Source organism: Fistularia commersonii, chromosome 32 (genome assembly GCF_037954325.1).
Source record: "Fistularia commersonii isolate RoL2024-O1a breed Wild chromosome 32, RoL_Fcom_v1.0, whole genome shotgun sequence".
NCBI lineage: Eukaryota > Metazoa > Chordata > Actinopteri > Syngnathiformes > Fistulariidae > Fistularia > Fistularia commersonii.
Genome location: NC_141315.1, coordinates 6,705,323 through 6,731,508, shown reverse-complemented (window position 1 = coordinate 6,731,508; position 26,186 = coordinate 6,705,323). Strand labels below are relative to the sequence as shown.

Here is a 26,186-nt window from a genome sequence, read left to right as displayed (position 1 = left end):
CGCGGTCTCGGCGGGGACTCGGCGTCTCCTAGCGATAAAATAGCTGTGATAATTTTTCTGCGGAGTGATCCTCCTATCTACAGTTAACAGTCGTAGCCAGATGTCCTCGGATGCCGCGTCGCCGTTTCATTTTTCGCTTTCAAGGGGTGTCGAAATGCCAAACAGCACACCTTCGGCCTCCCTGTGATTCTCCCGCCCCTTTGGAAAATGAAGTGCACCTCAATTGCAAAACAAGGCAGGCGATCGCACCGAAAAAGGGCAATAAGGGCCTCCGCAAGCAGCGAGACACCATGTTTGCCTCTTTCCCATGGTGAAAAGAAGTCGGATAAACTGAAGGGGGGGAGTGGGGGGTGAAAATATTGCAGAGGAGAGGGCGAGCCAAGCGGACAGACTGCGCTCATCAGCACATTAACACGTCTCTCCTCATCCCCGCAGCGATGCGGGTTTGTAATGGTGTTCCTCACTGCTTTGCAAGCAACAATAATGAGTTGTGGCAACCAGTAATGAGCCATTAAAGGAGAGATTGGGAGCTTTGGTGATCTGTTTCCATACCAACTGTAGGGAGTGGATGAGGTGGAGCCGGGTAGGGGTGTAATGGGATTTGAGGAAGCGCTTCTGGCGAGAACTTTTACACACACACACACACACACACACACACACACACACACACACACACACACACACACACACACACACACACACTCACACACACACACACATTGTGACAAAACGTCTGCAAGCATGTATGTGTATGTGTGGGTTTGTGTTTATTCTCAAAGCTTGTCCGTTTGTCAGTCCTGACAGCAAAGCTCCCTGAGCCTGCGGCCATTATAATTTGTTATGTTTTTTTTTTCCCCCCTTTTTTTTTTTTTTTTTGACTGATTCCTGTCCACTTCCATGTCTATTGTTCTGGTCGCAAACAGCCAAGGATTGGCGCTATATTCTCACATTAAGCTGCTGTGTTGCCATGACAACTGGTCGTTTGCTAAGAGAAAGAAAAAAAATCAGTGTGACGGCAAGTCTCATGCAGGATCACATATGGGCGGCGTGGAGGGAAAGGAGACACAAAGACAGCGGGAGCAAACACACTGGATGAGAGCACTTTTATTCTGAAAGTAAATTTAAACAGGGAAAGAATGAAAGTGAAGCCATATAAATGTGAGCATTGGCAGACCATCTCTGGTTTGTCACTGTTTTTTGTCCTTCCTTTTCAATAATGCTGAGTTTTCAAGAATACTAAGGATTATATCATGATTGAATTTTATATCAATAACTCTGTGTTTTTAGGTCATCTCTCGATATTTCTGAGGCCCAAAAATCATTTTCGGTGTCAGTGCTGGTAGTCTGAAAACAACGTGTGTCTGCCATAATAAGGCTAAAATGAAATGAAATGAAATTAGATTGAACTAAATGCACACATGCATTAATTTAATTTTTTTTCCTTCCATTTTGTACACATTTTCCTTTAACGTTCTGGCCAAGAGGACAGCAGCAAGCCTACCCAAAAAAAAATTGTCTTTTGTTTGTTTTAGTTGTTTAGTTTTAATGTGACATTTCATCCCTCTCCCCGTTTGAATGCGGGCCAGACTTGGGGCGCAGCTTAAACGCACGCCTCGGATGCAGATCTTACTTCTTTATCGTGCCAGTCTTTCTGTTTTATGCAGATTGGAAATAATAACAATTATAAAAAAACAGAAACAGTGAGGAGATGACGGAGTGATAATCCGAGATGTGGAGGGGGGGTGTCGATAAAAATGGATTTGGGTTAGAGATAGCATAAATGCTATCAATAACATCAAAAGCCCTGTCTGCGGTGGCGGGGGAAGCTGGCGGGGGGAGGCAAAGGGACCTAAAATAGAGGAAGTTTTAATTTCACATTAATCTCCCACCCCGGGGCTCGTGGGTAAAACTAAACTCTGTGAAGTAGATGAGTTTAGCTAATCTCTCTCTCTCGTGCAGCTCCAGGGGGGATCATGGGTAGGGAGAAACCCAAGTGTGGTGTGGTTGGGTTCTGCGGGCGGCTGCTGCCAGGGAGGAGGAAGAGGAAGAGAGATGATACGGTGATCCGAACAAATGTAATCTGGCACCGGTGTTAAGGCTTCGGGAGCCTTAAGATGACATGGATATTCATGCCGAACATAATTGTTATTCCGAAAAAATCATTCATTCATTCATTTTCTTCCGCTTTCACTATCTGCACCGCTTATCCTGCAGGGTTCAGATCTCCAGTCGACTACAGGGCCACCAGGACCATCCAGGAATGCCGTTGTTGTTAAAATCCTTTTTGAAAATGCAAAATATTGAGGTTTCCGTGTGATATGAGGCGACAGTTTGAAGTTCCGAGTGTTACTCATCATGATTGATTGACAGCTGTCACACTATACAGCCTCTTAGCGCTTTATATGTTGGGAAGTAAAACACGGAGGTGTATTGTTTTAAATAGTCCTTCTCCAGCGTTCTCTTTTTCCTGCCTTGCCCGTGTGTTCCGCTCCGCCGTTGATCGACCTGACGGGTTCATGATACACAAGACAAAGCCGATCCGACTGCATCTCCCTGCTGAGCGCAGACAAAACGTCCCGGCAGCTGCTTGTGTGTTTATCCATCCTGATCTGAGATGCTTCCCTCCAGATCGGCCCTCAAACCAAGGAAACGCACTCAGGGAAGTTTGGTCAACAACCCTCAGCAAATATGTGTGCCTCTATCGATGCCAGCCAGAATCTTGGTCGGTGCTGATATTATTCAGCGAATGCTTTCTGTTTAGGATGTCTCTTTTCGGTAAATCTGATCATGCTGCAGTGGAGATGAGATACAGAAAGACGCCTCTGTCGGAATTGAACCAGGAACCGTCTTGCACCCAATTTAATTCAACACAGTTGTCTCGTGCGGTTTAAATTGATTTACAGAGACATAGCACAACGGGAAGACGCACTCAGAGACAAACGACCTAATTTCAACGACCGGAGCAGAAACCTCAAGTCCAGATCTCCCCGCTTACTATGGGAGGCCTCCTGCCTCGATTGGTCGGAGTAGAAAGAGAGAGAAGTATAGACAGCAAGAGTGGGAAACACAGACAGGGAGGGACAGCCACAAATGATCTCATACTCATAATGGTGGTATCGCTAACTGCTACATGGTAATAGCCAGTGACGTGCAGTCTGGGGAGGCAGGAGAGGTCCGTGCCTCACTTGCCAATCTTGGAAAGGAAAAATGTAAATGAAAAAAGATTGAAATTGTTATATTTATCAGTGAAATGCACTATAAAGGTATTTTTCATTTAGATAGTTTTTTTATTCAAAATCATTGGATTTTCACAGGTACTGTTAAAAATACTGAGAAGAGACGTGCGCTGAGGCTGCAGATTGTTGAGCCTCAACGTCGACTGCATAATGAGAGCTGACTGCTGGCATGCTCTGCACTAACACGATACTGCCTCTCTATATGTCACTATTAAAATGTTTCAACACTTGATATATGAAATAAATTTTCAATGTATGGTGTTTTTTTTTTGTCAACAATTGTATGTGCGTTACTAGTGTCTGTGCTGAGCAATCATAAAATCGCTGTAAAGAGCCACCAAGTGAGGCACGCAGTTCCCCTGCCTCATAGTAGGGGGTACTCGTGGTTCCAGGGATTCTTCTTGCGACTCCTCGGCTGCAGAATATGGTGACAGCAAGCTTGAGTTGGTGAATAATGGTGAATAAGCTGCTCCGTAGGGGTCGTATGTTCGTTCGTCTGATTGTCTCACTGAAGTCAGTGCCTCACCAGCCATGAATATTTGTAAAAGAAAGATAATGAAGGACGTCTGGTGAGACCCAATGAGAGAGCCAGAGGATGGGAGAAGATGTGAGGTCACTATCGGGCGCTGACAAGGCGGTAAAAATGCAGACAGGATGGGAAACAGTGGGAGGGATGTAGACATCTCCCACAGTCCTGCTTTAATAGTCAACATACAAACTTCGGTGGTTTTATCTTACACCTTTTTGGTGAAAAATGACCTGTCAAAAAGAAACCGGAGCTCCACAGCTATCCACAAGCACCTCTACGGCACCCCACAAGTCTTCTTCATTTGGTGTGCAGTTGACCTCGGACCCCGAACGCTGCCATTGTTCCACGTCCTTTCCATCAAAATCCACTGCCTCCATTGGCGTTTTCCCCCCTTTTTTCCCATTTATGCAGATCTCCCCTTTAATCCGTCCCCATTTCTCACAAGTCTCCATCCTTTTTCGCGCAGCACAGCCCGAGCTCCATCATAATGGGGATGATTCATTGTCGACAATCGCAGGACTCCTATTGATTTTTTTCGGCCTGAATTATTGTCCGGATTATTTCTGTCCTGCTCTTGAATCTGTCTGGGTATCGTCTGCTGTGCTTCCTCTTCTCCTCCGCATCCGTTTCTTACAAAGCGTGCCAGTTTTTATAACATTTTAAAAACCATTTGTTCCACCGTCAGTTGCATTTCCTCCCAATTTTTTGTCTACCATTTCAAATCTTAAATGTTTGAGGATTATTATGTTTTTTGCATTTTCAAACGTACAATAAAGTAACAAAATTTGTCCAAGATGTAGGAAAAGGTCACCACCACTTCTGGTTTATTTTTGAATGTTAGTGTTTTTTGTTTTTTTTTGTACATCAGCATGTTCAGAGCCCTGGAGTCCACTTAGCAGCTGAAGTGACTGAAAATAAAAAGTCATGTTTCGACAATTCATCAGTGGGTTGTCTCCCAGGTGACGGGATGTGATACAGTGACAGAGTGATGGAGAGAGAAAGAGAGAGAAAGGGAGAGAGAGAGAGATACTGGTGGAACCTGCTTTCTGCAGAGCTCAACACTATTTCAACCAGAATCGGACTGCTGTGTGTGTGTGTGCGCGTGTGTGTGCGTGTGTGTGTGCGCACCCCTCTCCCTCCCTCTTTCTCTCTCTCCTTACGTCTGTGTTTCCAACCTCTTGAAGCGTTTATAGTGCCGCACCCTGTCCTCTGTGCGTAAAAGCCCACCCTCCACACACACACACACGCATACACACACGCACACGCACCAGGCACCACGTTTCTTCCAGCGACGGGGACGAGCGGAGGATAAAGGCTCAGCCTCCCTCCGCACCTCCACACCTCCAGCCACCCCCATCCCCGGCTCCCCCGGACAGGTCGCGGTTCAGGGATGGAGCGGCGGCTATGACGCGGACACACCGGGCGGGAAAGATGGCTTTAACCAGCCGGGAAATGTTCTACTTGATCGGAAGCGCCTGCCTTTGGATGCCCTTGTTTGCAGAGGTACGTACTGATGAAGATGATAATGTATTTTGAATTAAGGCTTCTCCCCCCCCAAATCCTCCTTTATGAAATTCACGATTTGAGCTGCGTTCAATAACATTTTTTTTTTTTTTTTGCATAGATTATCACATGAATCTGGAGCGGGAAGAGATTCAGCACAATGCGACCGGGCACGCGCACACGCACATTCATTTTAAGATGATTTTTTTTTTTTTTCCTGCAAGGGTGTGCGTGGAAAAAAAAAAATTAGATCCAGGCCAATTAATGGTGGATAATCCAATTAACTGACCATAAACATGGTCTCAGTCACCATCACCCCCCCACCCCCTTTCCCCTCTTCTTCATCTTCATCCCTTCGGCGGGATATCATGATGAGAAGGACCAGTTATGTGATGGGGTGGTGGGTGTTGGGGTGAGATCCCTGCGCGGGCGCTTGGAGGTTGTCAAAGCACATCAGTCATCTGAGAAGGGACCGCTTCCGAATCAGAAACCGGAAGAAGCAGGTGTTGCTGTCAGGCGTGGGTCAGGGGAGCTTCCGGCTGAAGACCTGCAGGCCAGAGCAGGTCTTTCTTAAAAAAAAAAACAAAAAAAACTGTTCGGATCAATAATGAGTTAGGGGGCGATCGATTAACCATTGGATGTTCATCTTTTCTCTTATGTTGCATGTGTGTGTGTGTGTGTGTGTGTGTGTGTGTGTGTGTGTGTTTGTGCTTGCGTGCAGTCATTAGTGGAGTACAGCGATGTGCAGATTTAATTAAACCCACCAACCCTGGGAGCAGCCGTGGAGAACAAACCCACTGCAGATGAGCTTCAAATTCAGCTTCATTAGACGAGTAAAGGCTTGTTTTCAAACCGGAGAATTTGTTTATGGAAATCGTTTTGTTCGTCACACGTAACGCAATAAATCCTGCAAAAAACAATGGAGCGACTTGGTGAGGTCGGTCTCGTAATCCTACTGAATTGACTGAAAAAGTGAATTCCCGGCAAGGGTCCCTGCTGGCACACACACACACACACACACACAGAGGCCGAAATAGCATCTTCTGTTTGCGGAAGGCGCTTTTTAAAATCCCGATTTCTCACATGTTACGTGCACAGCTGAGACCAAATGAAAGGAGTGTCATCTGGAAGAGTTGCGATCCCTCCCCGCATTGTCCCTCACGCGGGTACGGGGCCGCTACACCTCCGCTGTCCCGGTTGCCTGACCTATTCCTGCAAGTCACTGCGGAGCTGCTCTAAAAGGGATGGACTCACAGCACAAGCAAAGCCAAAAAAAATGTTTTCTCATATCGTTAATCTTAACCCTGTGTTGTATGGCTGCAGGTACAGATTAGTTTTCTCAAGGTTTAGCAGCTACTTAACAACTGCACGAGAAAAACTACAGAATGCACACACGGTTTTAGTCAAAACGGCAACACCCTGTGAGCCCAAAAGCATTGTGGGAATCCAGCGCAAACCGTTTTCCCTTAAAGCAGGCCGCCGCCTCCCCTGCACCTCCCCGGTATCCACGTGGCTCTCCCAGGGAACGGTCGATTCTAGAAGGGGCGCCCGCTTCGACGAGAGGCGAAAGATCCGATCGCAGGCCGCCTCTTCACTCATGGCACACACACAAGTGGATAACAGACCTGGCTGTGGTTCGGTTTGGCGCGTTGGCAGTTGAACACTTTCGGTGTATCCCAGCCCGACATGACTGGCCAGCCTCGTAAAAGCGTCGTGAATCGTACTGGAATTGAGCCGGAAATGCCAAATTGACCAAAACTGTTGTTATGATTTCACAAATTGACAGCTTGAAGACAAAACATGTCCAATTGAAGAGGCGGTGAAACATGTCAGATTGGAGGTGCCTTTTGATACCTCCTGTCTGTGTATTTCCTCTTCTTCTGTGTGTGTGTGTGTGTGTGTGTGTGTGTGTGTGTGTGTGTGTGTGTTTATGTGGCAGTAGACTGGACGCAGCTGTGAAAGGATCGGAATGGATTAGCATCGTAATCGACTGGCGTGTGATTGATGTTAACGTTGATATCGGCACCCATGTTCACTACCACGGGTCACCTGTTCCCGTTCTAATGCCATTAGGCTTAGCAATGTCATTCGTGCCTCTGTGTGTGTGTGTGTGTGTGTGTGTGTGTGTGTGTGTGTGACACACATGGACTTTTCTGGAGCGAAGACAACCAGAGCAGAACTCGGTGGTGTGAAGGTGAAATGTTTCGTATTTCATCCTCCTTGCATCCGTTATACCACAGCAGCAGCTGTGTGTGTGTGTGTGTGTGTGTGTGTGTGTGCGGCTATGTCACATAGGTGTGTGTTTCTGTCAGTGTTACACTCATGCCTGTGTCCTCTCCTCTCCTATCAGGCGTCTCGCTGTGTAGAGGAGTGACCTGATTTCTGGAAAATGAAACAAGTGCTCCTCTGTCAGATATGCTGTACATTTGTGTGTATGTATGTGTGTGTGTGTGTGTGTGTGTGTGTGTGTCTGTGTGTGTGTGTGTGTGCATATGAGAAAGCGTGTGCGGTCATCACCTGCAGATGCACTGTCAACAAATCCACCTGGGTGATGTGTGAAACTGTGCAGGTGGGAAAATACCTGGCAGTTCCAAATGTCACTCTTGACTTAAGAATAATACATGTTCGGGAACATGTTGAATTTTTCACAAAGAGTTTTTCCAGGTTATTTAGGCTTCTGACGTATCTACGCCTCGTTGGTCGTCAAATATCATGATATAACACAAAACGGTGATTTTTTTTTTCGCAATCTGACCAGAAACAGATCACATCATGATGGAAAAAACATGGAAATAGCCCTCCTTACTCGTCACGGCTTTCGCGTCAGGATCATTTTGAAAAGTGGTCCTTCCGGTCTAACTTTTGTCTCCCTCTCGCCGGCAGGTGGTGGCTGACGACAGCTACTTAAACGAGGTGCAGAACTCAGGTAGGTGGGAGGTGATTCACAAACCGTGTACTCCGTCATGCCTTCCCTACCACATCCCTCCTCATCTGCTCCATTCCCTCCTTCCCCTGCAGTTTAACCTACATTCTGACTCAGACGCCGATAAAGCCTCGCCGTTTCCGCCTTTTTCTTCCTCTGTTTTTTTTTTTTTAATCCTCGGCCTCCGCTCTGAGCGAACCATCGCTGTTCCTTTTTTTTTTTCTTCTTTCTCGCCTTCCCTGAGAGGAATGGAGGCCATATTGGGGGTGGGGCAGGGAGCTCCTCCCTCTCGCTCAGACACGTCTCAGGTCTTGAAAAAAATCAGGGCTCTCGCCATAGAATTGACGTGAGGGGAGACAAACGATGCACACACACACACACACACACACACACACACACACACACTCACACACACACCTCTGCAATCTACATTCACAAATCCTTCTAATGGATGAAATCAATACATCATTTCCATCTACCTCTCTAGCCGTATACACATCAGGTGGAAAACATTAAGGACTGTCTTTCGGTGAATGTGTGTGTGTGTGTGAGATGTGTGTGTTTTTTGTCCGCGTGTGGAGGATGCCACACACACCAACCCCCATTCGATAAAAAACCTCCGAGTGTGAACCGTGTCAAATACGCTTTGTGGCTGGGAAATGGATTATGGAGGCAAGGAGGCTGAGTGTTCCCATGGCGATGGGCAGAGTAGCGTTGTCGTGGCAATGAGGAGGGGTGCAAGCAAATGTTGTGTGTGAATGCTGCGGGTGTTGGGTTGAATTAAAATGCTCCACATATGAGAGAGATTTACAGTGAAAAAACACAAATTCAGAATAAAAAAAAAAAAGAAATCCAAAAAGGAGAGCGATGAGTGGTGGTAAAAACCTAAAAACAAGACGTTTATATAAAGATGCCCCGTCTTCATTGAAAACCAGTGTTGAGTGGCTTGTTATGCAATGCTTCTTTTTTTCTTTTTTCTTCTTAATAAAAATTTTATCAAGCTGCTATAAAAAAAAAAAAAAAAAAAACAACCCACAGTGCCGGCCGTATATAGCTCTTAAAATGTTTTTATTTATTCATTCCTTTCAATAGGTTTTGAAATTTTAATGCACGACAAAACTATCACAGGGAACTCTCCAAAGAACAGGTTGGACATCAAGATATCCAGGCGGGAGGGGAATGTTGTTGTTGTTTCTTGTTTCTTTCTGATCTGAGAAGAGACGATGATTGAGCCGCGTCGAGTTTCGCAGCAGGGATGCGTTCAAGAGCGATCGGCATCCCGCAACCACAACATTTTCCGTAGATCTGCTCATCTATCGGCGGCGATGTTACAGATTTACAGAGTTAGATTTTTTGGAGAAGTCGTCCGACGGGTGGTCACATCAGATAATCGATTTATATCTTTATTTGGTTTGTTCAACGACAATTCTCCAAAAGCTTATTGATTCTGTCCTGACTCCCGTTCTGGCCGCGAGCCTGGGTCGCAGTGAAAAACAAATGAGGACGACCTGTGAAGCCTGAGATAACCCGTGAGGAACTGCAGCTGGTCTTGCTTTAGGTTCCTCAGCTGCTCCACGGTCCTCCTCGAAGCTCAGTGATCTCTTCTCAGATGCAGCTAATAAAATTATTTTAATTAGCTCGGCTGCTTTCCGCAACTCCGCAATCCGAAACAACGGGACCGCCATTTTTGCAGAAGACATGTCTTGCGTCTTTCCAGTACCGTCTGCTGGAGGTTGGCCTCGGTGTCCGGCAGCAAGCTGCTCCTCTCATGATTCCATGATTTAGGCGGCTCGAAGTTGAACAAACATCACGAATCAATCCCTCGTCCCGTCTGCCGATCAGATCCTGCCCTCCAGACCGTCGTCAGGGTCGACTCGCGTGTGACTCTGCAGACCCGACGAACAGCGCGGTGAAATCCCACGCTCCATTTACGATCTTACGGCCTCCCTGGGTCGTCTTTACAAACGTCACATTGCGTCGCCTCACTTGCCGGTGGGGGCGGTTGAGCTGCAGGTGTGAGCGTCTGTCACTCCAGCTCACCTGGAATTCCCGAAACCGGCGCGGAAATGAGAGGGTTGACTCTGAGATCGGGGCTTTTCGGAGTGGGTACGATAGATGGGGCGCCAAGAGGTGAGTCCCAAAAGGATGTCATGCAGGAAACAAAAAAAGTCGTGCCCACATTGTAGCTCTTCCTCAAACTGATGTCGGAGGCTGAATTTTTTTCCGGTCAAAACAGTCAAAGGCAACAAATATGTTATTCACAGTACAACTAGAAAAACCAGCAGCTCAGTGGTTAGCGCTTCCACCTCACAGAAGGTCCCTGGTCAGATCCTGAATAGAGTTGTTTTCTGTGTGCATGTTCTCCCCATGTCTACTCAGGTTTCCTTCGGGTCCTCCCACAGCGCAAAAAAATGCAGCAAGTCTATTGGAGACATGAAATTGTCCAGATGTGTGAATGAAAGGGGGAGTTGTTTTGTCTCTATATGTTCCTATGTCCCGGTGATCGACTGGCAACCGGTCCAGTGTGAACACCACCTCTCCTCCAGTGACAGCTGAGGTGGGATCCAACACCCTTGTGTCCCTGCGTGCAGGATAAGCAGTATAGTTGGATGGAAAGGAAAATAAAATAAAATAAAATAAAATAAAATAAAATAAAATAAAATAAAATAAAATAAAATAAAATAAAATAAAATTAAATTAAATTAAATTACATTAAATTAATGTACATGGTCAATGGTGATGGATGGATGGATGGACAACAGGAAAAAAACGACAATACTGCTCAAACCAGCAGCGAGGGCTTTTTGAGTCGACTTAACTCAGGCATCGACACTGTGGCAACATTTTCGGATACTAGCAGCTCGAGCTATTTTAATCAACGACGTCTTTTGTGACAACAGGAACACGACAATAGGAAACAGATTTAAGAAATAATTGATGGCACCCAGCTCTGAATTGGAACATATACCATATAAGTCTCCTCTTTCTGTATTGGCACACAGTGAGAGTGAGAGTGACACGGACATTTCGGAGGTCAATAGACATTGATTAGTTTTGCTCTGTCGTCGTAACGCCGATGCAGCATTGGCATGCACAGAAGCCCTGCCAAGAATACAAAGAGCCAAGCTAACCTTTTAAAGCTACTTTATCAGCACTCGAAAATAAACAGTGATTTTTTTGGGAGGGTGGGGGTTTAGTGAACTTAGGCAAAACCAGGGACTCGGGAACCGTTCACCACAATAACGGCCTCAAAATCGATAGCTCTTGTGAAATTTTGCACAATAAAAAAGGCTGCTCACCTCTCTTGGAGGATTGTGGAGAGGCTTTGCCTGACAGGAGTTCCAATTTTGCTTTTGTCATGAGTCACGTATCAAAGGGAAAGACATCATTGTGTTTCAAGGGGCGATTTGCATGCGCGCAGTTGGGTTTTTGTGCAGCTCGTGTAAGCGAGGTAGCTAATTATTGATCAGAGGTAGATGACATGATTGATTCACCTGAAATTTTATCCAATTACATTCCAAATAGGGCCCAGTGTGTTTGCGCGTGTATCCATTGTGTTGCCCGTCTGCAGCGTGTTTTGTTGCTTCCGCTGTACCCTTGTGTTGCGGGCACGTGTGTCCCGGGACGGACGCATGTGAGAAAGAGATAAGACCGCCGCTGGTTACCAAGGCACCGCTGCCATTAATCACTGTTTACTCCTGGCTCGGCTTCATTGGAGAAAAAAAACAACAAAACAACTTAAAGCCTTGTGTGTATGTGTGTGTGTGTGTGTCTGTGAAGAGAGGGAACGGTAGTCTGTGAGGTTTGCTGACTATGACTAATGCTACTCAGTATACATACGTGTGTGTGTGTGTATGTATATGCGTGTATATGTATAAACACACATGTATCTTCAAACATACATATATATATATATATATACACACAAACACATAGACATTCAAACTCACACATACACTTTCATGCAACAGTATGTTTTCTGCATCACAATGAAGGGAATGATTGAAAAAGTCCAAGTGGAGTTGCATCCGTGTCTCTCCGCACCGAAGTTTTCCCTCAGTGGGCCTTTCCATCCGTGCCCGTAATCCCATAATCTGATCGATTTATTGAATTACTTTGGACTCCGGATGGTGAAACTCCAGCTGTCAAATGATAAAATATTTAGAGCATCAGCAGCTTCGTACTGCAGGGTGGAAGGCCGGGAGCAGAGCAGCAGAATGAGAGTAGAAGCAGAGGCAACAACCGCAACAGCAAAGTCATCTTAACCGTCTAGCTATCTATCGTCTGAAAGGATACCGCTTATATCTAGTTTCTCTTTTGATTTCTTGGTAGTTCTTTTGCTTTATGTAATTCAATATGCATATTTAAAATATATTGCTGAGGTTTTCGAGGTCGTTCTCTCCCCGAGAGTTTTAAATCATTCCAGCAAATTTATTGAGGAAGAATAAACAAGACGTAAAATAACCACAAAATAACACAAAAAGAACGTTTTCGAATCGAAACAACCAGGAAAAGTCTCCTCTTATTGCGCGTGTGTGTCTTTCCAGTTAAAATCACGCTTGATTTTAATCGGAAAAGAAAAACACGGAGCAGTTTTTTTTTTTTCCCCTACCCTGATTTTACTACTTTCTGACAGCATGCCATCAGTTCCCTTCTCTGAACTTCTCCCTCATCTTCCCTCCTCCGAGAGAAGATTACTTTAAGTATCTGGGAAGCACCGCTTTCAGTGAGAAGGTTATGCAAATTTCAGCGGTCCAACGTGGATCACCGGGTTTAACGCGTTTGTCAGGATCCTGCCGTGCCACCGGGCAGCATGTAAGAATCCACCATGTAAGCCTTTATGTCCAGATCAAATGCAGACATGGCCATAATGTGATTTCATTAAAAGTCATTTCACTCCTCTATTCACTCTTGTCTCTTATGCTGTTTCACTCCTTATCATTCTCATTGTCCTCTCTGACCCAAATCCCACCGTTCACCCTAAACATCTTATTCTCCCTGCCTCCCGGTTCTCCGCAGTGCCTCTGTCCTGCTCCGAGGGCTTCACCGAGTTGGGATACTACAACGGCACCGTCTCGCAGACGGACTCCGGCGTCCCCTGCCTGAAATGGACCGAGTTCCCAGATTACGTCATGCAGTACCCGGGCCGGGGGCTGGGAGACCACAGCTACTGCAGGAACCCGGACCGAGAGTCCAATCCTTGGTGCTTCTTCCGGCAAAATTCAGGCGCGATCGGATGGGCCTACTGCGACTGTCACCAAGGTATGGCTGCACGCCGCCAGCACGTGGATGATCATAAAATTGAATAAACTAATATAGAATAAAATAACCCTACGATCGATTGGCTACAAGTCCAGGATGAACCCCGCCTGACATCCAGTACCAGCTGGGAATAGGCTCCAGAATCCCTGCAACCATGAGTGCAGGCTGAGCGAAATAGGAAATGCATGGGAAATAATAATAAAAAAAAAGTGAAATAAGATAAAATAAAATGAAAAAAAAAAAAAAAAAAAAAAAACAGAACAGAAAAGAACAAAACAGAACAGAAAATAATCAAATCAAATCAAATTAAATCAAATAGAACAAAAGAAAACAAAACAAATTTGAATGTACCGGTACATGCTAATCAGTACCGACATACAGACGTGGGTTCAGTCATTTTTATATCCACTCCCGATTCAGTCATTGTATTGTAGGGCAGCGTAGCGGTGCAGTGGTTAAAGCTCCTGCCACAGAAAGAAAGTTTGTGATCCCAGAAGGACGTCCTACCCGTAAAAATTGCATGGAAATACAGCCATTCGGATAGAAAACACGGAACAAAAAGCAGGCCGGTTACTAATTCAAGGCAAAAGAGAGACACGGCTGATGAGTCAGAAAATGGATCTGAGTCACATATTAGCAAAATGCAGAAGTTTTCTGGGTTGCGGTGGTTCCCTCGGGGGGGAGGGGGGGGGACAAAGAGCGCCATTCTGATATCAATACTGATCTGAAACTGAAAATATAATCAGATGTAAAAAAAACTCACATTGTAAGATCCATTGTCAGCACTGACCAGAGGGTGAAGAAAAAAAAAAAACATAACAATTAATGATTAATATTCAAAAGAAAAAAATGACCTACTTGCAGCAAAACACACGGGGACGACCAGGCGAGGACGAAATAGGCGAAAACGAGATACGAAAACCGACCAAAAGCAGAAGCTTGAGGTCAGAAACATGGGAAATCTGAGCCGAAAAGGAATCCAAACAGTAAGATTTCAAAATGAAGAGAGTGTGAAAAATCTGGCTAGCTTAATTTACTCAATTTTATGATCAAGATATGGCTTATTTGTCTCTATATGGACGTGTTTCCCAACTGAAAACACTGAAACGGATGACGCTAATAATTCAGGGGTGATAAATAATGTGACGTGTAACATTAATAATAACATGAAGGGGGTCGTTTAAAAGTGCTGCATCCACCGAGGAGTAAATCTTGGGCTCAGATGTTCCACATGGCCCCGTGGAGTGTTCCAGTCTATTTGAAATTATTCACTTGTTTCTTACATCCAGCGTCCTCTGCGGCTGTGGCGAGCAGGTGTTTCATTGAAAAAAAGATCAAATAAAACCGCCTTTTCACTGCAACAGAACAACAGAGCTAAAGGCAAGCAGAGGAACAGAAATGAACATTCGACAGCTAAAAAGACACTTTTCCTTTGAGAGGACAGAAAATAAATGCTTACATTCTGTTTGCCGGCGGCCTCTGATAAATGGATGGTAATGAAAACTATTTTTTAATATACAATAATAACCCGACAGCACGGCGGTGTGCTGGTTCACGCTCCCTCCTTGGATTAAAAAGGTAGTATGTCCTTTTTCTCAAGCTTTCTACCAGAATTGAAAACATTAGGTAGGTTTGTTAGGAAACTGGTATTGTATGAGGTGGTCTGGAGTGGCAGAGAAGTATGTTGGACTGGTGCAGGACATGTATGCCCGCTGTAAGACAGTGATGAGGTGTACCGTGGGTGTAACAGAGAAGTTCAAGGTGGAGGTGAGCCTCCATCAGGGATCAGCTCTCAGCCCCTTCTTGTTTGCAGCGGTGATGGACAGGCTGACAGGTGAGGTTAGACAAGAATCTCCGTGGACCATGATGTTTGCAGATGACATTGTGATCTGTAGCGAAAACAGAGAACAGGTGGGGGAAAATCTAGAGAGATGGAGGTATGCGCTTGAAGGGAGAGGGATAAAGGCTAGTCACAGCAAGAAAGAATATATGTGTGTGAATAAGAGGAACCCAAGTGGATTGATGACACTACAAGATCAAGAAGGTGGAGGATTTCAAGTACTTAGGGTCAACAGTCCAGAGCAGTGGAGGGCCTGGAAAAGAGGTGAAGGAACGGGTTCAAGCAGGTTGGAACTGGTGGAGAAAAGTGTCAGGGGTACTATGAGATCAGATATAAGTATAAGAGTATCAGCCAGAATGAAAGCAACAGTTCACAAGACAGTGGTGAGACAAGCGATGATACCGATGTCCGAGATTAAAATGTGCTGATCCCTAGTGGCCACAAAAGGAGTGGACACCGACGGCCGATCATGAGGGCATCACACACGCCGCTAAAGCGCAAACGATCAGAATTTATCTGTTTTTTGAGCCAGCCTGTGTTTCTGCTCCCCGTCAGGGGCAGCTCGTCTGGTCGGCGGCCTGACCTCCAACAGCGGGCGGGTGGAAGTCTACCTGAATGGCCAGTGGGGGGCGGTGTGTGACTCCCACTGGACGGATCGGGATGCCAGCGTGATCTGCAGGCAGATGGGCCTGGGGTAGGAACAAACACTCTCCCGATGATGCAATAATTTCTCCATCCCACGATATCCGTCTTAACCGGTGATTTATTTTGAACAGTGACATCGGCACAGCGCTGCAGCACTCGCAGTTCGACTCGGCCTCCGGCCTTTTCCACTTCGAGCGCCTGGGGTGCCGTGGCGACGAGAGCACGCTGAGCGTGTGCCGGAGCAGGACGTTTGTCACGGGCGACTGTAACCATGGAAACGAGGCTGCGGTGGTATGCGCCCCGCCGGAAGGTGAGTGCTACTCCCATGGCAACGGGACCCAAATATAATTTCTAACATACCTGGAATCACGTCCGCTGCCTCCGCTCTCAGGCAGCGGCCCTCCGCTGCGCCTGGTCGGGGGCGAGGAGGACTTCGAGGGCCGGGTGGAGGTGTTTCACGCCGGAACGTGGGGCTCCGTCTGTGACGACCAGTGGGACGATCGAGACGCGGAGGTGGTGTGCAGACAGCTGGGCTTTGGGTACGTCGGCCCCGGAAGAACACATTCATATGGTCTTTCACAATGACGCGTACACACAAACACACACACACGCATCACATTAGCCTTCGGTTCATTGTTATTCTCTCTATTTGACATCCCCTTGATATCCAGTATCTCTTTTACAAGGGGGGCTATTAACACAAATATCACATAAAGCATCACCACATGTCAAACACACTCGTAGTCACACACACCCGTAATGCATGAGTGTTACTGGCCACCGATCAGCAGGCTCACGAGACTCGACGTTTATGAGGTGCTTTGCCTTGGGCCTTTACGGCGTAATGATGCGTGAAGGGCGGACGTGTAGCCAATCATCCGCATTTGCGTCGTGATTTATCGGCAGGGGGGGGGGGGTTTCCACAGGTGTGTCCGGACGTGGTATTTTTTACCTACGCGTGTTTCTGTCTACCCATCTTATGGATAGATCCTGGCGCAGCGGTTTGCGCTTGCAGCAAGAAGGCTCCTGGTTCGATTCTGAAAGGGAGAATCTTTCTTTGTGGAGTCAGTGTTCTCGCCATGTCTGCATGGGTTCCGTCCCACAGGACAAAAAAATGCAGGATATTCATTTGAGACCTTGAATTTTCCCAGATGAGTGAATGGTTGTACAACAGAACCTCAGCTTACAAGTTTAATTTGTTCGCTAATCAAATCCATTTTTCCCATCGAAGTCCATGTAAACCCCATTGATTCGAAGCATATCGCACTGTGTTAAATTGTGGCAAATGTACAGAAAGGTATTAAAGATAACCTAAATGATCTGGTGTTCTTTCAACACCTCCATCACAAGCACTTTTAACCTTTTGGGAAGCCTTAATGAGGGCTAACATACTGAAAAAAAGCACAAAAAAGCATTATGATGGGAGGACATAAGGATGAACAATATAAAAAATGCAAAGTACCACGCCTGACTACGTTACAACACCGCAACGTGGAAAGACAGTGAGGTTGTTTGTTAGCGTGTTCATACTTTAGTCTTTTTAACCTTTTTTATAGATCTATTTGTGGCAAAAACACAGAGAGAAATTTAAGATAGCCTTAATCATTACTGTTTCCGGTGCTCTCTCTCTTCTTGCCAGCACTTGTATGCACCGTTTCCCTCACTAAATCAGCAAAAGTACCTTTGCTAACGCTATCTCCAGCAAGCTGTCTTTCATTTATCCAAACTAACAACAATTTTTCTACTTGTCTGTGGAGGTTCTCAGTCATCCAGGTCATGGAGAATTCTTGTTAAAATCATGGCAACTGATGTCCAAGAACTTTTCTACTTCTAAGACTTGAGACCTTTGCTTGGTTAGTGTAGCCACATCAGCCTTTAGCCACATTAGCCACCTCACGTTTTGCCATGATTTCCTTTTTTGGATCAACGCTAATTCTTAACTAGCACTTTTAGCTTTTTTGGTAGCCATAATGAGGCCTAGCTTAATGACAAAAAGCACAAAATCGTTATAACAGGAGAGCACAATGATGAACAATGTACGCAACGCGGAGTAGCACGCACATATGCCGCTATGCTACAACGCTACAGCACGGAAGCCGGTGAGTTTGTTTCGGAGATAAATTCAAAATTTGATGGGAAACTCTGTTCTCCGTCCGATTTGTTCGTGATCAGGGGTGTTTGTAAGCTAAGTTCTACCACACACTTGGGCATTTTACGGCCCGCGGGCCGCATCCGACCCATTTTGCTTTTTTTATCTGGCCCACCAAACTCTTTTCTTTGAATATTTTAATAATTATTTTCAATCAATATTGAATTTAGAAACTCCTTTTTTCCCTTTAGTTTAATTTTGTAAGGATAATTACATACAAAATAATGTTGGTACATTTATATGATCATTAATGATTTTAATGCGAAATAAAATGCAAAAAAATGGAAATATTCAAATTGCAATTTATTTCTGTTCAATTTGCATGCTACCCAGTTGGCCTGCTCATAAAAATCAAATAAGAAATATGGCGTCAGCCAAAATAATTGCCCATCCCTTTTCTACCGTATGTAAACGTGAATGACAGGATGAACGGTTGTCTGTCTCACAACGATCGACATGAACGAACCCCCTTGAACGGGTGTTGTAACAGAGAATGTGACAGAAGTGAAAAATGTGTAAACGTCTGCGACAAATAAAAGCACCTGTGGTTGAAATATGCAAACCAGGCGGGGAAACAAATCGTTTCTTCTCTCTCCAAAGTGTCAAAGCCCATCACAGCCCGTGTGAAGCTGCGGGAGAACCCGCACGTCGATGTCACCTCATCCATTATTCAGACCCGGCAGACGCGCACAGCCGCCGAGGCCTCTTGCTGCGCCAGACACAAAAATTTCTCCCGACGTTTATCGCAGGAGAATTTCGCTCTCCTCTCAGTCACCTCGTCATCCGTGGCGTTACGCCGCCGGCTGAGAGGATTGGCTTCTTCTCCCGCTCTTGATGAAAGTGACACCGCCACCTTTCTCCACTGACAACCGACCAAATCCCAACCTCATCGGCAAAACTCCTGACTGTTTTCTGTCATCAAATTGGTTTTGTCTCAGCCGTTACAGACATGTGACAATTAAACTCTTTGGATTTAGTTTAAAGTCTGATTTCCATTCGTTCGTTCATTATCTATACCGCTGAATCAGAAAACTTGGGAATTGAACCAGGGACCATCTTGCTGTGAGGCGCCATGACAACACCCTAATTGTGGTGATATTGACACAGACACATTATTGAAAAGCAATAAAAAATTGGACAAATATTTATCATATAATACATATATCTACATTATAATTTACTTTTTTGGTTCAATTATGGATATGCACATATATATTTATATATTATTATTACTGATATTATTTTGTCTTCAACTTCTTATTATTTTAGAAACATCAATTATTATTACAATTTTATTAACCAGGTTATATGTGAGTAGTAAGACGCTGAAAAGTTACTCAATAATGTATTGTCACACTCTCTAAAGTGCTACTGTGTTTTTGTTTTATTTATGATTGCTTTACGTCACATCAGGCTTCACGTGTAATTCCAGTTCATTTAAAACCGTCGTCTATGGGCTGTATCACTGTGTGTGTGTGTGTGTGTGTGTGTGTGTGTGCGTGTTGCAGTGGCGTGGCGAAGGCCTGGTCGTGGGCTCACTTTGGTCAGGGTTCGGGTCCCATCCTGCTGGACGCCGTCAAGTGCACGGGAAACGAGCTCTTCCTGGATCAGTGTCCCCATGGCGACTGGGAGGAACACAACTGTGACCACATGGAGGACGCAGGGGTCTCCTGCAGCCCTTACACTGGTACACACACACACACACACACACACACACACACAACTATCTGATTATCAATAAATCATCTCAAACACCCCCTTTGCGACAAATGAAAACAAGAATTTTGAGACGCCGACATCTAACTTATTAGTAGCTGCATCCCGGATTAATTATTGACACCGGAATGACGAATATTTTTTGCCAAATGTTTCGTAATAAATCCGCCCTCGTCTCCGGCACCAGCTCACTGTGACGGTGTAATCGTGAACCCCGTTTCAGACGGCGTGGTGCGTCTGGTGGGAGGTGACAGCCCGTGGGAGGGACGCGTCGAGGTTTTCCACAACGGGGACTGGGGGACGGTGTGCGACGACCACTGGGGCCGGCAGCACGCCGAGGTCGTCTGCAGGCAGCTGGGCTACAGGTACGGAAGCAGCTTGAGGAAGCATCGCTTCTAACATTTGATTACAAATGTATAATGATTATTGTCGTCCCTCGGGGGGGGGATTTAATTTCCACGGAATTTAACGATAAATGAGGCAAAATTGCGGTGTCCCGTAGGGGGCACGCCGAGGTCGTGCCAGACGGCGCCTTCGGGGAGGGCGTCGGCGTGATCCTGCTGGACGACGTCCGGTGCGAGGGATCGGAGACGTCCCTGCTGGACTGTCGCCACGGGATCTGGGGTCGGACCGATTGCTCCCACAGCGAGGATGTGGGCGTGCGCTGCAGGGGCCGGTTCATCCCAGAGACCAACGAGGTGCCCGTCATCGCGCCGTCTACAGGTGTGTGCTGACAAACTGAACCTGGAATGATTAAAAAAAAAAAAAATCCTGCCAAAATGTAGAAGTGATGAGGCCTATTATATCTGAACCCTAAAAGTTGTGACTATTTATGTCTCATGATCAGGACATAAAATCCGCCAGCCCTCTTTTTTTCTTTTATTTCTCTATATTGTTGCACGTAGCTGTTGCTGCATCTCGGAAATTAATTTTTAAAAATTGACATTTTGATCAATGCACAATGTCAAAGTTGATTAGACTCAAAGAAAAGTTGTTTATATTTCTGATAAAAAAACAATTGCATGATTAACATCTTTATTAACAATCCATGCAATTAAAATAAAGTTAAAAAACATTAAAAAGCAGGCCTGTATTTTTTTTAAGTCCGTGCCATGATATAGTGTTACTTAATCTGCAATATCATTCATATAGGCCTATAAGGTTCCTTTCAGTGTTATAAGTAACAATACTACAACCTTGCACGTAAAAGTCAAAGTCAGCCGTTTAATTTTGATACATTTTGATGGAATGAGTTAAAAATGTCTCGGTTTCGGCCCGTTCGCCACCTCCACCTTGGGGCCAGAGAGTCTGGACGAAAATAAACCAACCTGAAACCGAGCCACGGTCTGAACAGGGAAAATCTATTTTATCTACGTGAAGACACGGGGGGGCGATGAAATATCACGGGATGTCGGCAGCCGAAAGGACAGAGCGCGTTCCCTGTACCTGCGTGTCCGACCATTAGAATGACAATAAACTGCGATGACATTTAACCCACCTTCAGAAGATGGGAACTTCACGTCGATTCGATTTCCCATCAGGTCCTCTGGTGCGTCTGGTGGGAGGCGGCAGCGGCAGGAAGGAGGGCCGAGTGGAGGTGTATCTCCATGGCGACTGGGGTAGTATTTGTGACGCCGGGTGGAATGACCTGAATGCGGCCGTGGTGTGCAGGCAGCTGGGACACAGGTGAGGAACTATTTATTTATTTATTTTAATAAAATGTCATAGATTTACAAATCTAGCCCTTTAAATTCAATGGATTTACAGCCATACATTTTTCAAGTGTCTCAAAACCTATTTTCTGTTTCACAACTTTCACGTTATTGATCCATATTGATCTCACTTGTGGTTTTTTTTTTTTTTTATAATTTATTGGCATTGGTGTCATATTTACTGAATACGTGCGGTGAGGGAGATAATGGAGACGGAGGACTTAAGCTCAGCGTCAGCAGTCCAAGGATCTTGGCAACCAGGTGGAGAAGAGATGTAGAAATGTGTGCGAGCAGGTTGGAATGGATGGAGAAAAGTCCCGAATGAAAGAAAAGGTGGAGCGCAGCAAGGCTGGCTGGTTTAGAGACATCGAGGAAAAAGACAGGAGTGAAGAGCTGGAGGCGGCGCAGATGAAGATGCTGAGGTTCTCTCTGGGAGTCGGGAGGATCAGGCTAGATGTTCTGGAGGTCAGAATGAGATCATTGTTATTTATCCTTTATTAATCCCTCTTGGGGGAACGTCCGGTTCAAAGGACGATTGCTCTCCCTCCTGTGTCACGCCGCACCAAAACCCCACTCCTTCGAGGCGGATTCGAAACAGGCGACCTAAGGATTTCAGCGTCAAGCCTCCACAGTCGTCCGCTCCACCAACTGAGCGATCGAAGGGCGCTTCAGATGGTTTGGTCAGGGATGGCGAAGTTATAGTGATGCTTTTTGTTCTAAGGGCCTTGTAATTATTTTTTTCCTCAAGTTCTCGTCATGAGCGTGATATCTAAATAAGCCGTGGTCCACAGCGGCGGCGCGGTGGCGGCAGCGGGGTTCGGCCAGGGGAAAGGCCCCATCCACCTGGACCAGGTGAGGTGCACGGGGAAGGAGGAGTTCCTGGGCGAGTGTCCTTCGCTGGGTCAGAGCATCCAGGGCTGCCGGCGGCGGGAGGACGCCGGAGTGAGGTGCGACGTCACCCCGGCGACGTCACGGATTCGGCAGCGAGAGCTGAGCTGCGGCCTCAGGAAGCTGAGCGAGGAGAACAAGGCCGGGAACCAGGGAGAGGAGAACATGCTCAGGTAGGTCTCGCCCTCCGGTGACATAACAGAACGTAGATTTAGCTTACGATTTCCTCCTCGATCAGGAAGTTGAGGATCAACGCGGAAATCCCGTCAGCAGCCGTGAACCCCGATCTCCTCCTGCCGTCTCTCAGGTCCACCTGGCCGTGGCAGGTGTCGCTGTGGTCCAAGCCTGAAGACGGCGCTCCTCTCTGCAGCGGCACGCTGATCAGCCCCTGCTGGGCGCTGACCTCCGCTTCCTGTGTCGGCAGGTAGACGGCCACATGCCGCGGCGTCCTCCGTCCTCCCCCTCCACTCCCACACCGCAAAAAAACCCGCCGTCCTCTCCCTCTGCTGGCAGGTTCGGGAACGACGCGTCCAGGGTGGCGGTTCGCATCGGGGCGTCGCAGCAGACCTTCAGCCCGGAGCAGGTGGTGGTCCACAGGAAGTTCAAGGGTCAGAGCGGAGGTCACGACCTTGCTCTGCTGAAACTGCCCAGCGCCAAGGGTCACTGTTTGACCTTTGACCCCGACGCCAACGCCGCGTGCCTGCCCGACGAGGAACCGACATCAGCGGGGGGTGCTCCGTCTTCCTGCGTCGTCGTGGTAACCGCCAACTGGACGGGACCCGGTACGTTTCCGGTGAATGGCGATTGGAACTTGTCGGCGGCTCCAACGGTGACGGTTACTGTTAACAGAGAGAGGGGCGACACGCGCAAACGTCCACAGGGAGTCGCTTACATAGAATTACTGATAATATTTGTAATAAAAAAATGATAAAAAAATCCTGAAATTTCAATTTTCCAATTACCTTGTGGTGCATTTGGATAGCAAGCAGACCCTTTGTGTTCTCGCTGTCTTGCAGACTCCGTTCTTGCATCCTGGGTTCCACTGATGTCGTCATGGCAATGTAAGAAGCGCTACGGCGACAGCTTCTCCAGCCACGGCACCGTGTGCGCCGGCAGCCCCCCGGACACCAGCCTCCTCCGCGATGACGGTTGTCAAGGCAACTCCGGAGGCGGGCTGGTGTGCCAGGAAGAGACGGGTCGTTGGGTCCTGACGGGGGTCGTCGCCGGTGGTTACGACTGCGCCGACCCCTCCTCGCCCGCTCTGTACACGCGAGTCGGTCGATTCCGGAGCTGGATCGACGAGGTCGCCGGAGCGAGGCCGCGCGCACACGCTCACGCTCACGGCGAGCAGATGAAGACCCAAGATGCGACGCTCGAGGAGCACCTGCGCACACAAGACGAGAACGAAGACGCGAACGAGATCGTGCAAAAACACACACGGGGCCATCACGCGAACCAACACGTGAAAAAAACACACTAAAAGCATGCAGGGGAAACAGACGTGAATATCCTGGTCTGATCGAGGCCATTGGCTTACCATCTGTGCCATGTGACCGCCTGAGGAGGAACGCAATGCAAAGATGATCCCAACTTTAAATCAGTGCTACTTCTGTGCTCTTTTCAAATCTGAACTCGGTGTCGTGAATGCCAAGTGTTTATGGTCGCTAGTCGTTGGATGAGCGGAGCAGCGTGGGCAGATCTGTGTGTGTGTGTGTGTGTGTGTGTGTGTGCAGGGATGGGAGGGGGTTCAGGGGTCACGCCTATCCACCCTGAATTCCGAAAAATACAAAAATCAGCATGGGCGTTTATTGGAAGCGCGTGATGGGTCAGAGACGGCAGCGACGCTGAAATTCCCACGGTGGTGCGTGTATTCGAGCCAGAAAAGAAAAAGAAATATCAAGAACATCTGCCATAAAAATAACGCTGACCGTCATTTACTGTCCATCTAATGCGAATAATGTACATAGATCCCAAACTCCTGCATCAAATGAGATTTTTCCTTTATTTTCTTGGTTCCTACGAGTCTTTAAAAAAAAAAAAACCTGGGAAAGGGTTGATCAGTTTTACTACAGAGTGAAAACAAGACCTTTTATTGTCTGCTAATGTTAGCCTTGGACTGTAAGATGAACATTTGTGAGATATTGCAAAATTATTACTAAAAGAAATATCACGAGAAATGAATTAAACATAATGTGAAACAGCCTAAAAACAGCCTAAAAAAACTGAGCAAGCAATGATTCATAAATCAAGAAATCCCCCAATATCATGAATAATCAAAAGAAATCACATTAGAAAACATTGAAACAGTATTCAAATCCCCCTATTTTAAAGTGAGATAATATTGCTATAGTGTCTTGAATAAAGCAATTAAAATGTAGATTGTGCTATAAAGGAAAGAAACCAACTTTCTGTTCGTTAATGGCTAATTTCCTCCTTTTTTATATTTGCTATTGCTATTTGATAAACATTTTTTTAATGTATATATTGTTTTTTCAGCCGATGACCTCATTAGCCAGTGGAATGATTAAAAAAAGAAACTATTGAGAAAGATCGCCTGTGAAAACCGTTGAAATGAGAAAAGAGAAAAGTTTGGTTTTAAAATCAAACAATTTGGCTCTTAAAATTCAAGAGCAGGTTAAATACCTGCGACAGCAAAGTTCGGACCCGGATTTAAAGTCGGATTTTTATCAGTGAAGAGACTGAAACCTGCAAACGCCAAAAAAGTGTAAAATAAAATAATTTAAAATAGGAATGAAATAAAAATCTCCTTTTAAGCCATTGGGAGCTGCTCTCAACATTTTATACTAATTCCAGGACTTCCTTTAGGGATGGATAGATAGTGATAGATAGGTAGATAGATGGATAGATAGATAGAAGGGTAGCTGATAGAGAGATTAGTAGCTCCTGTTCCTGCAAACGCGTGTCTTAGGTTCATCTCTGACTGAATTAGATAGAAAAACTGTCCCAAATTGAATGTTGTCATTTTGACGGAGCAGTTACTCAGTTTCACCACATGGTGGCGCCATTGTCCGTTTTTCCCCCTCCCACCCTCAGAGCCCAACGCTTTGGGTGACGGAATTTATTTTCAACATTACTAATTAATTTATATCCTTTTCTACTCTTCCTAGATGTATTTTGGTTGACGTGTGTATTTGTGTTTTTTTTTTTTAATTTTAATTTTTTTTTTTTGTGCGTGAATCACTGTGTCCAGATGCATCATGTAAGACATGGCCTGTTTCAAACCCTGTGCATAAAAACTCACCCCCCCCCTCCCTCCCCGAGAATCGACGTGTTGCCATGGCGACCGTGTAAGTTAATATGCCGTGCGTCCCCGGTTGGAAGGCGAGGGAGCAGCGGGGGGAAAGTATAAACCCTGCAGGCCGACGTTTTCATCAGCTGTTCTTCCGTGTAACGTGTCCATGTTTCAGTATTAAAACGTATACATGAGAACAAGATGGGACTTTTAATTTATTTTTTTCTTTTAACAAATGCAACGTACCCAAAAGCCTATGTCATGACACTGCAAATAGAATTTAAACCGCTGATCGGCAACGTTTTAGCACCAAAACAAGAAAAAATAAGGGGAAAATTACAAACTGAGGCTTTTTTTAATGGTCATTGATAAAATGATGACAAAAGAAAGCTAATTACATGTACATTAATGTCATTTTGTATGCATTATACCAGTGTCATATCTCAAAAAAAGTATTTACAATACGATGAAAAAAATGATTAAGAATTAAATAAAAATATTAAAAATAGACTTAGAATAAGCTAATTTTA

The 26,186-nt window shown here is 45.9% G+C and overlaps 1 protein-coding gene across 2 annotated transcripts; it reads left to right on the top strand.

Moving 5' to 3' along the window:
* Window positions 1-4,986: 4,986 nt before the first annotated feature.
* LOC147215278 (neurotrypsin-like) lies at window positions 4,987-25,856 on the top strand. Of its 2 annotated transcripts, none has more exons than XM_086139604.1 (14): window positions 4,987-5,268; window positions 8,152-8,194; window positions 13,211-13,453; window positions 15,849-15,987; window positions 16,070-16,248; window positions 16,330-16,477; window positions 19,596-19,774; window positions 20,027-20,168; window positions 20,306-20,526; window positions 21,345-21,489; window positions 22,307-22,576; window positions 22,711-22,827; window positions 22,917-23,185; window positions 23,420-25,856. In XM_086139604.1, the coding sequence occupies exons 1-14, from the start codon at window positions 5,170-5,172 to the stop codon at window positions 23,881-23,883; spliced, it is 2,658 nt and encodes an 885-aa protein (XP_085995730.1). In that variant the 5' UTR covers window positions 4,987-5,169; the 3' UTR covers window positions 23,884-25,856. The 2 variants fall into 2 exon arrangements, with proteins under 2 accessions (XP_085995730.1, XP_085995729.1); XM_086139603.1 differs by having other exon boundaries at window positions 22,642-22,827; window positions 23,420-24,297.
* The last annotated feature ends 330 nt before the right edge of the window (window positions 25,857-26,186 follow it).